The 11,470-nt window shown below is 51.2% G+C and overlaps 1 protein-coding gene and 1 pseudogene across 1 annotated transcript in view; one reads left to right on the forward strand and one right to left on the reverse strand.

Moving 5' to 3' along the window:
* Positions 1–2,943, reverse strand: part of LOC116806707 (hydrocephalus-inducing protein homolog) — a 52,335-nt gene extending 49,392 nt beyond the window's left edge. Inside the window, exon 1 of the mRNA XM_072921418.1 lies at positions 2,872–2,943. Coding sequence (XP_072777519.1) covers positions 2,872–2,943 — 72 coding nt within the window. The remainder of the gene's footprint in view (positions 1–2,871) is intronic.
* LOC116807532 (uncharacterized) overlaps positions 1–11,470 on the forward strand; it is a 1,256,502-nt pseudogene that overhangs the window by 1,012,224 nt on the left and 232,808 nt on the right.

Below are 11,470 nucleotides of genomic sequence, written 5' to 3' on the forward strand. Positions count from 1 at the left end.
AAAGGAGATGGGAAGATTGCCATTTTCTCAGAGGGTGTGTTTGTTCGTCTCTGGGGGGAGGGAGACATGCCCAGTTCAGCTGAATTCTTACTTGTTACAGAATTTCTGAGAGAGAGAGGGCATGATTTATGTCTGGAGTGAGACTTGAGCTACCCCCTCAGACAGGCCCTGATAAGCGGCCTTGGTGGAGCCTCGAAGCCTTTGATGCAGTGAGAATTCAGTTGTGGCGCAGTCAGAAATTCTGTTAAGGTAACTACAAAGTAATGAGCTATCCGAGCATGAATTAGAGTAGAGCTGCAGTGTGCAAAGCCTGACCACCTCAAGGCAAAGGTAAACAATGTTAGCTTGCCAATCAGAGTGCCTTTGTAAACTGTAAACTATATGGGAGTGTATATAAACTGCCATCTTATCACGAATAAGGGGAGAATGTTGCATTAATCATATTGGTTGGATGTGCGTTCTGTCCTGTCCAATTTTCCCGTTTTATGAGGTCCCTGGCTTCTGTTACTAATAAATAGTTTTCTTTTGCTTTGATGATTTTGTCCCCTTTAATTGTATTTAAAAGTTAGTGCATTTCAAACAGAGGTAAAAGCAAAAATAAAGTAACACAAAAGTTAGGAAAAAGACAAATGAGTGCTGAATAAGGAAAAGGTTCAGTTATTTTCTCAGCACCTTGGGTGAAAGTAGAGTTGGTGACTCCTTTTTCCATGAGCTTTAAATGGGTGCTTTCTTGTAATTATTGCATTTTACATGATACCATTGTAGAGGCACATCTGGGATGACACAACAACAGCAAATGCTTGTGGAGCAGAGACATTGCTTTGAGAAAACTCTCCCCTTTGTCTGCCTTCTCCAGCCACACTGCTGTCACTCCAGAGACACAAGCAGGCCTCCTGTGTGACTCCCCAGGAGACACAGCCTGCTGAAGGGACTGGCTGCAGCACCCTGTCCCTTGGCTGTGCCCTTCCCTGAGGTGCTCCCAACGCCCCTCTCCAGGGCAATCCTTAACCAGCGTCTCTTGCTGCCAATTTCCTGCTCAACAGCCCACCTCGGTCACCTACCCCTTTGGACTGTGCTTTATACTGAGCCAGTCCTGCCAGAAAAGCAGCTTTAAACACACCTCTAGGTAGGCCCTGATACAGATAAAGCACATCCATTCCCCTCTGCCCAGGGCGAGTCCCCTGCACATTGGCAGCCTGCAAAATCTAACACCCCGTCAGGGTCCAACACATTGTTCCAACCCAAAGCATTCATGAAATTCGTTTTGTTCAATCTGAAGTAATTACTGCAGGTCCTCGGCCTTCAAAGGCCAGCGCTGCCACTCGGAAGGGAATCCTGTGACCCCGAGCATTTGATGGCGACCACACCACAGCAAGAGGTGGCTACTTCATCAGGAGGATGGCAAATGGCAGTTTTGTGCCTTTGTGTCCCCAGCCTTCCCCCCATTGTTTTAGCAATGGCAGCTACACTTAGGCAGCTTCAGCAGAGGTTATTTGTGTTGGCTTAGTGCAGATCAGGACTCCCATCCACCACTACCAGCAGTTTGCACTGACACCAGGACCTGGACACTGAGGTATTTTGCTGGAGGCAAGCCTGTCACAAGCACAGACCCTCTTCAAACTTCACATCAAACAGGTGTGGAAAAGGAAAAGAGCAGGAAAAGGCTACCTTTTGACCGGTCTTACTCATGTCTAGAAATGGGCCAGTTCTGGGCAGAATATTCTCCGCAGTGCTGGCCTTCTTCTTCGTGTTGAAAAACTTCTCCCACAGGGACTTAGAGGGAAGCAGCTGAAAGGCAAAAATAAAGCAGCTAGAGTCTCAGAGATGTGCTTGTTCACAAAAGCTTTTCTTGAACAAGTGGCACTGGTGAACAATTTGTGATCACATGGTCTAGGACAGTCCTGGAAGCCCTGGAAGTTACTTGCTGAAATACTTAGCACCAATAAATTAATAATACAGAGTGGAATACACATACTCCCACTCCACGGCTGCGTCCCATTAGCTTCTCTGTGATGTAATGTGACATCTTTGGGGATTTCTGCTCCTTGGGCATTTGTTTCCTCTTATGTTTCATTGGATTGAGGCATTGACCTTTTCAGAGAGTGGGGAGGAGCTCTCAGAACTCCCCTAACTCCATCCATGGACAACACTGAGAACTCACAGCAGGGAGATATCGCTGCTGGGGGAGTCCAAGAGATGCAAGAAAGGAACATTGTACCAAGAATGAGGAGCACAGGAATGTGTCCAAGTTTTTGTTTTCTCTGTTAATTAGCATTTGTTTTCTCTGTCTGGGCTCACAGACCCCTCCACAGAAGAAAACAGAGGGATCTCCTTGACAGAGCCTCAGCAGTGGGGCATCTTCACTCCAGTGAGCTCCAGACACCAAGGGACCTCTGTGGCCTGACTCCAGTGCTGCCTGCAGGGCTGGATCTGCACCCACACAGGAGATGAGAGAGAACAGCTGGCTTGGAAGCTCTTCCAGCTGGGACCAGCCGTGTCTCTCTAGGCCTTGGGCAGAGTTTGAGCTTTCCCTGCCCCACCACATGCCCAGGTGCCCAAGGGCAGGTTGGTCAGAGCAGCACAGGTGAGTGCCCAGCCTGACAGAAGGAATTGCTGTGGCAAAGGGAAAGGGACAGAACACACGCTCGCAGCTTCAGCTGCACATTGGTTTCACTTGGCTCAGCCAGGCAAGACCCTGAGGCAACACACGGTGTTCCCTACTGCACCAGGACAGCCCCCACCAACAGGAGCACGGCACAAAGAGGTGGGGAGGGCGTCTGCAGCTTCACAGCGCTGCTGGACAACAGGGGCAGGGAGAGGAGGGACACGAGAGGAGTTTCCAGCCTTAACACAGCCCCAGTGGGTACTTACACTGAAAGACTTCAGCGCTTCCCTCGACCACAGACGGGGTTTCAGGATCTTTTCTCGGAATCCGGAAGCCATTTTGAAGGGAGGATATCCCAGATAAACGACAATGCGTCAATGAAACTGCAAGGAGCAACAATGGAACTCTGAAAATCCAGAACCCAATTCATGGCAGATTCAAGGCATATACTGGTGCTAAAAATTTTATAGTATTTGGAAGTAGCTCAATGCTTGTTTGGTGTAAGTAGCTAGTATTGTTAGGCCTCTAGCTGGACTTGATTCGAACGATATGGCTATGTTGTGCAATTCAAAGATGGATCATACTGAAACCTGGAGGTAAAAATCTGAACATTAATAATAGTTAGAACAGACAAAGATGTAGCTTAAATATTAAATACTTAAAAATAGCTCAAGTGGATCTCCTCTTCTTTAGGCTAAACCAGCCCTGTTCTCTCAGCTCTTCCGCACAGGACTTGTGAGAGACTGCAATGTTATGGCTAATGGCTTAAATATTGTTATAAAGGACTTTCTGCCCATTGGGACTGCATAAAGAAGCTGTGACCACCCAAACCCACCCTTCCCTGAAAACGCCTCCTGACTGGAACTTTGGACTGTGAGTTAGGCTGCCTAAGGGAACTTGAAACAAGACAAAGGTGACACTATTGCCCACTTATCTCAGGTCTGGGGAGAAGTAAACAAAGCTGAGGAGAAAACCTATCCACAACAAAGCCAAACCCAGCAGCTGTCCTGAAAATCAGCTCTGTCTGGGTTCAGGGTAGGGAATTCATAGCCACAGACTCATCTGCTGAGGCCAGGTTTGCACACAAACCTCCCATCAAAGACCTCCAAAGTGCCCCCAGACCCATCCCTGAGGCCTTGCACCAGATGACTGCAGGCCATGCCAAGTAACACAACAGATCTGAAAATCCAGAACCCAATTCATGGCAGACTCAAAGGATATACTGGTGCTAAAGATTTGATATTATTTGAAAGTAGCAATAGATGGAGTCAGACTTGCCCCGCCCCAGGGAGGTACCTGGGCAGTCCCACCTTGCCCAAATCTGCATTAATCCACTGGAGTCTTACGTTTTGCGAGAGAGACCTCACCACAGAGAAGACCAGAAGAGGATTTTATGGTATGCTGATGGGATCCATGGAATGGTGATATTTTTTACTTAATCAGTCTCTGTCACTCTCTTTCTCCTCCCTCTTCTGAACCCCACCCTCCCTGACACTTTTTCTTTCTCTCTCTATTCCTCACATTTACTGTTAAATAAAATCCAGACTATTGACTTTGGCAATTCAGAGGCATCTCCCTAATAATTTTAATAACCAGATGATAACAACCCACTGAAACTTGACCAGAACTCATTCACCTTTAAGCAGTTTAAGCAATCACTATAGGGAAAAAAAAATGCATAGACTAGTACATTTAGAAAATGTTGCATTTCTTCAGTGCAAAAAAGCACAATCAGTAGACCATATGTCATTCATCCACTCAGCTGTCCATGCCGCTGAAGTGCTGCACCAGAGGACTGGCATTACCACACCCTGCATTTCCCTTTGGCATTCTCTTTCCGAGCACAGATGAGACAAAACCAAAAAGTCCAGCTTTAGTCAATCTTTACCTTCAAAGGAAATTCAGGACTGTGTAGCAGAGACCAATGCTCTGCATGTTCAGGAATCCGGTGCAGAGACCAATGCTCTGCAAATTCGGGAATCCAGTGCAGAGACCAATGCTCTGCAAATTCGGGAATCCTTTGCAGAGACCAATGCTCTGCAAATTCGGGACTCCTTTGCAGAGAGCGATGCTCTGTGAACCATCACTCGGCCAATGGCCCCGTGCAGCCGCCTGCAGGAGCCCAGGCTGGCACACCCAGCCCGGAGCCGCTCTGTGGCTACTGAGCCGTGCCGAGCACATCACCGCCGCACGTCACAGACGCCGCCGCCGCGTTCGCGGTTTCCAGGCACCCGCGGCACCCGATGGGCGGGGCCGGGCGGGGCCGGGCCGAGCCGGGCCGAGCCGCAGCGATTTTCAAAGGAGAGTGGCACTTGAGCTACTGACTTCGGTGCTTTCTGTGAAAAACGCCAGTCACTTGGTTTTTAAGATTTTAAAAGTTTAATAATTAGAGTAATAAATTAACAATTACAGTAATAAAAATTGAAGAGTTAGCACAATTACAAGACAATAAAAAGCAAAGAATTACGGACGTCCGGACGCTGTCTGTGAAAAACGCTGCGAGGCCTTTCCCGCCCTGCGCCGCCGGGATCTGCCCGGCGACCGATGACATCACTGGAGACTCGGGCTGCCATTGGCGGGCAGCAAAGAGCGGAGCCAATGGCGGGGCCGGAGGCGGCTCTGGGGGCGGGGCCGCAGCGGAGCGGCGCCATGGCTCCCGCGCTGGGGCTGGGGGCGCTCCTGGGCCCCGGGGCGGCGGCGAGAGGCGAGGGGGACCCCGGCACCGGGAGGGACTCTTTGATCGCCCATTCCGGAGCACCGAGGGGCCCTGAACCCCCATTCCCGGGCGCCGCCATCCCCCCGCACCCCATTCCCGGCATGGGTTCTACCCTGCACCCCCTTATCCGGCACCAGCAACCCCCGCACCCCTTTCCCGGCCATCCCGCCTCTCCCAGCCCCCAGAGCCCCCTTTTCCTTCACCCAGAGATCCCCTGGACCCCTATTCCTGCCTTTCCCAGCGCCCAGCCCCTCCTTTCCTCAACACCGAGGACACCCGGGACCCCTATTCCCAGCCAGCCCGGGTTTTCCCACCTTTTGCGGGGAATGGGGACACCGGGGAGCCGTGGAGCTCCTTTCCCTGGATACAGGAACCCCCTTAACCCCGCCCATCCCACCTCTACCCACCCCAGCCTTCAATCCTGAATGGAAGAACTCAAGGAAGAAGAGGCCTGTGGAATAGTAAAATTCATCAGCAACCTCCAAGGGGCTGAGGATCCACTGTCATCAGAGCAGCAATGAACAGAAACGGGCACCGCTTTGTGGCTGCCCCAGCTCTGGGATGGGCCCTGGGCCTGGAGCAGGAGCAGCTCTGCAGGGCCCCAAGGCCGGGGCTCTTGTGCTGGCCTGGGCAGATGGGATGGCAGGAGGGGCTGCAGAGCTCTCAGCACCTCAGCCAGAGGGGAGCAGGGCAGCCAGGGAGCTCCTTTGGCCTTGGCCAAGCCCCTTCCCCCATGGCTGGGGCTGAGTCCTGGCTGAGCTGCAGCTGCTGCTGTGCCCTTGGCAGGGGCTGAGGCCGTGGGGCAGTGCCCAGAGCAGCCGGGCCTGAGCAGAGCTGTGGGGCCAGAGGCGGCTGGGCTGTGCTGGGGAGAGGCCCTTGGTGCTGCCCAGAGCTCAGGGCAGCTGGCAGAGCTTGCAGGGAGCTGGGCTGGGCTGGGAGAGCCTGGCACAGAAACCATCAGTGTCCATCTCAGCCTGGCTGAGCGGGCAGGGGCAGGACTCAGCCCAGGCCTTGTGGGGCAGGGCCAGCGCCTGGGCAAGGCATTGAAAACAGGCAAGAGCCCGAGAGAGGAGGCTGCTCTGTGCCCTTGGGGGCATGGACAGAGCAGGGAGGGGGCCCAGGACATTTGTTACTGCTAGTATCTGTCCCCAGCTGTGCACAGCCCTGGCTGCTGAGCACAGGTTTGCCCTGGGCTGAGTTTGGCTGTGGCCCAGCTCCATCCTCCTGCGAGGCTCAGGGCCGGTTCCCGGCCATGGCCAGCCCTAGCCAGCCTCTCTGCTGGCCCAGAGGCCAGCAGAGGCCGGGGCAGGGCTGTCTGTGAAGCCCCACAGGTGCCATGGGCTCTGCAGGAGCTGGCAGAGGCTGCCCAGCAGGGAGGCCATGGGGCACAGAGCCCCAAGGCTGCTGTGGGCACCTAGAAAGTTCTTGAAATGCCCTTGGGAAGGTGTTAATTGCCCCAGATGATAGCAATTCACTGAGGGTTCTGAGATAATGGGCCTGCAGCTGCCCCTCCCTCTGTCAGTTGGTGTTTCCCAGCTGTTGTTATCTTTATCAGGGTGGTGACTCATCTTGGGATCTGTTTTCCTTCCAGCTGCTGGTCTCCCAGGCATCTGACTCCTCTCAAGATCAATGGCCAAGTCCCTTCTCAGGCACACAGCGGCTCTCCTGGTTCCATGACTCATTCCAGGTTCCTTATCTACATCCTCAGCTGGTTTCTTGAGCAGAAATCTCATTTTAGTGCTGATTTGTTTAGCCATTTTGGTTGTGATGTGTGTTCTGCAATGAGTTTATTGATGGTTTTGTTCCCCTCAAACTGGACCTCCAGTCTTATCAGGAGTTCTTCCTTCTCTTTACTCCACCATCTTCTGTTGGCTTGGAAGTCTGTTTTGGGTGGGAAACGGCGACCCTTTCCTGATTTGTAACCCATGAGTGTGCCCATCTTTTGGGTTGTCTCAGACCAATTTTTGTCTTGAAGTCCCTGCCACATACCTCACAGATCCACTCCCTGGCTGAAGCCATTTCCGCTGTTTCCCTGCATTTAGGAAGGTGAAAAACAATGCTGTGATAAGTACTCATCTCTTACCCACATTTAGCACACCGAAAACAAACCCTCCTTTTCCCGTGGGCTACCCTCAGATGTTCAATCAAGCCCAACACACAGTTCACCCAGGAACCACAGGAAGGATATGGTGGATTTTGGTCAGGAACAGTCATGGTAACGATGTCTGCCAGTGTCTGTTCTCTGAGGTTCTCTGTCTGAGCTGGGGATGTCTCTGGTAAGGTGTCCTTGTCCGGCTCAGGAGGTGATGTTTCTGGTGTGCTCTCAATCTCATGCTCCCTGTTTCTCTTCTCAGCATCAAGCACAAACAATTCTCAGGTCCTCGGATGGCAGGTCTTCACTCCCGCACTTGGTCATGGTGCAAGCTGTTGATACACCTCAGGCAGCCTGCTCAAACCCTTCTTGCTTGCGGAAACATGAACACATTCAAAGTTCTTCACTAACAAATGCAATCTATCAAACTCCAAGTTCACCTGAGTAGCCAATTCACGTTCTGCCAAACTGGGGGATGCTGAGCAATTTTTGCAGGACAATGGACACATTCAGCAGAGGCACAATCCAGTCTTCTGATAACAAAGTAATCAGTTCAAGGACCAAGAACAGTAATATTTGTAGACAGAAGAAGAGTCAGCAAGAATCAGCAAGTTGTCAGCAAAGTTTGAGAAAGTGGAAACCACCCTTCAGTCCCTCCCAGGCTACTCCTGTTCTGTCCTCAGCCTCCACACCAGTGAGCCCAGAGCCTGCAGCCTCTACCTCCTGGTTATGTGATGAGGCCTCCAAACCCCATCTTGGGAGGTTTTTGGGTCCTCTCAAATGTCTGTGAAAATGGAAAAATAGCGGTCAAAGGTATTTTCTCCCAAATCTTGCAGAGTCAATGTCTCTCAATGAGGCTGCATTTACATTTGTTAGAAGGAGGAAATATTTTACAATGATGAGAGTGGAACAAAACCGCAACTGTTTTTTCAGAGAAGTGGATGTGCCTTCCCAGGAATTGTCCAAGAGCAGGAACTTGGTAGAATCTGACATAGTGAAACCCTGCCCCCTCGCCAAGGATGGAATTCCTGTTGCGTGGTGTAGGAACATAAAAAGGTAAAAAAATTTAGAAAGTGGGAAAAGGCCCCAGAAAGGAGACATAAAGCTGAGAAAGGCTGGGAAATTTCAAAACCTTCTCATGGGAAGCTAGGAAAGTAAGAACCAAGTGAATCCATTTATATTTATCATAAGAAACAAGAAAGAACAAGAACTTATTGATAGTTCGATATATGAAAAGTCCTAGCTATATGCTTTGCAAAGATAGAAAAAGTTTAAATCTTATTTAGTGAATTATTGTGTATTGTTTGAAGTTCATAGCAGTCCTTTAGTTAATATTAAACCCATGTGGGTCCTTGTCTTATCAGTAAGAGTATAATGACTTTGCACCTTTTCTTTTATGCTGTTGGATCAAAGAATAGGTAAAAAAAGGCTTTGCATAAGCTGCCATCTTGTCTTGGATCTGGATTTGCATAGATGTTGTTATTTTCTCTGTGTCTCTTGCTTTTTGCTTGTATGATACAGACAGATAATAAATCCTAAGTCTGCAATCTGTCAGAGTCCCATCCCGCCTGCAGTTTGGGCGCCGCCACAAGCATGGTGGCCGTGGAGAGGGGTAGTCCTGATGGCCCCTGGCCAGCCCGGAGCCGGGGTAGACCTTTTGTCCCGCGCCACCGCACGATGCCTGAGCACCACTGCAGGGCCGGGTACACCTGATAGTCCCGGGCTAGGCCGGAGCCGGGGTAGATCTGTTGTGCCCCACGAACGCTCGCTGCATGGGCGCCGCCCAGAGCCCAGCGGCCCCGTGGCTGGGCATACCTGATGGCCCCGGGCCGGCCCAGGGTCGGGGCAGACCTGTTGTCCCCCGACACTGCCCTGCTGCCCAGGAGCTGCCACGAGCCCGTTGGCCCAGGAGCGAGGTAGACGTGATCACCCTGGGCCGGCCTGGAGACCGGGTAGACCTGTTGTCTCTGCCAAACCCACCGCATGGGTGCTGCCCCCTGTCCGGCAGCCCCAGAGAAGGGTAGACCTGATAATCCCAGAATGGTCCAGAGCTGGTGTAGACCTGTTTTCCCGGTGAACGACCGCCACAAAGGCGCTGCCGCGAGTTTGGAGGCCCTAAAGACGTGTAGATGTGATGGGCTCAGGCCGGCCTGGAGTGGGGGTAGACCTATTGCCCCCTGCCACTGCTCGCATCCAGGGCGCTGCAATGAACCGGGCAGCCCCGGAACCAGGGTAGACCTGGCCACAACACCTTACGGCCACTCAGCGTCAGGGTAGACCTGTTGACCCTCGCCACTGCCCGCCCTGAAGGTCCTGCCATGAACCAGGTGACCCTGGAGCTGGGTAGACCTGATAACCCTGGGCCGTCCCAGAGTTGGGGATGACCTGCTGTCACCCGTCACTGCCCATCACATGGGCGCCTCCACGAGCCGGGAGTCCCCAGATCCTGGTAGACCTGATGGCTCCGGAGACGGGTAGACCTGATTGCCCCAGGCTTGCTTGGAGCAAGAGCATACCTGTTGCCCCCTGAAAACGCTTGCCACAAGGGTGCCAACTCAACACCTGTGGCCCTGGAGCCAGGGGAAGCTCACAGCCTCGTTACACCCCAGAGCCAGACAGCTCTATCAGCCCCATCCCAGCCCATAAACCGCCCACTTTCAAGACCAACACAGATTTTTGTATTTTTCTGTGTTGTTTTTAGTTTTTTGGTGTGTTTTTTTTCGGGCCAGGTGAGGTGTAGGGCTTTTGGTTTGGGTTTTCTGGTTTTGTTTTGGATTTTTTGGTTTTTTTTTCTTTGATTTTTGTGGTTTGGTTTGATTTGGTTTGGTTTTGGGTTTTGGGTTTTATTCCAACCCCTTTTTCTTTTCTCCTTTCTTGAAAGAATGGCTCTTCTATTTGCCTGGTATAAGAAACTTACCCGAAAAAGAAATTTTCTTGGCAAATTTTGTTTCGTTTCCTTTAGTGAAACGTAAACTTTAAGGCATTTAGAGATTTTGAGGAGCTAAGAGAAATAAGCCTTACTAGAGTTAATTAAAATGAGAATAATAAATGAATAGGCCTTGATGAAGTTAGGAGTTAGTAGTTAACTAATAATTAATTGCTTGTCAGCACAATGTTTAGTTAGCTGGGTTTATAATGAAGAATATAGAAACTGACAAATAGCTTTTAGGAACATAAGACAATTGTGGGCCTCCTCTGTTCTGAAACCAACTGAAGACAAGGAATGGGAGTTCTACCAAGAGTTCATTTGTCATACTTGCATTGAAAAGGTAGAAAGGTCAGAACGAGGAAGACTTCATTTACTTCCTCATTTTGAGACCCCTCCCCATGAAAGGGACCACTGACCCATTTCAAGGGACAAACCACGCATGCTTAATAGCTTTTGGAGTGATTAGCGTACGAAGCGGGGAATGGGATGTACTAAAATGATGAATATGTATTTGTATTTTGTGTATTCAGTACTTGTATGGATAAAAAGACTCTGTAATCACCTGGAAGGTGCGGTGTGTATTTGGGAGCTATCCCACATGCTGCCCGGCGTCGAATAAACATACACTTTCTAACTTTAAACTGTTAGAGAGTTTTTGTCCATCACAGTTGGATATCGATACTAGATCAATATCCATATTTTTATAATAAATCAACACGAACTGCAGGAACCCCGGGCTGGGCCCCGAGAGCGCCACGGGCAGCGAATGCAGGGACAGGAGAACTGGGGGCACACTGAGATTTGGGGGCTGGGGGGGCACGGGAGAAGGAAAGGGGGAATGGGAGAGCTGGGAACGGGGTTTGGGGGTTCCAGGATTAAGAAAGGGGAAGGCTGGGGTGGGTAGAGGTGGGATGGGCGGGGTTAAGGGGGTTCCTGTATCCAGGGAAAGGAGCTCCACGGCTCCCCGGTGCCCCATTCCCCGCAAAAGGTGGGAAAACCCGGGCTGGCTGGGAATAGGGGTCCCGGGTGTCCTCGGCGTTGAGGAAAGGAGGGGCTGGGAGCTGGGAAAGGCAGGAATAGGGGTCCAGGGGATCTCTGGGTGAAGGAAAAGGGGGCTCTGGGGGCTGG

Source organism: Taeniopygia guttata, chromosome 37 (genome assembly GCF_048771995.1).
Source record: "Taeniopygia guttata chromosome 37, bTaeGut7.mat, whole genome shotgun sequence".
In the NCBI taxonomy this organism is placed as follows: Eukaryota; Metazoa; Chordata; class Aves; order Passeriformes; family Estrildidae; genus Taeniopygia; species Taeniopygia guttata.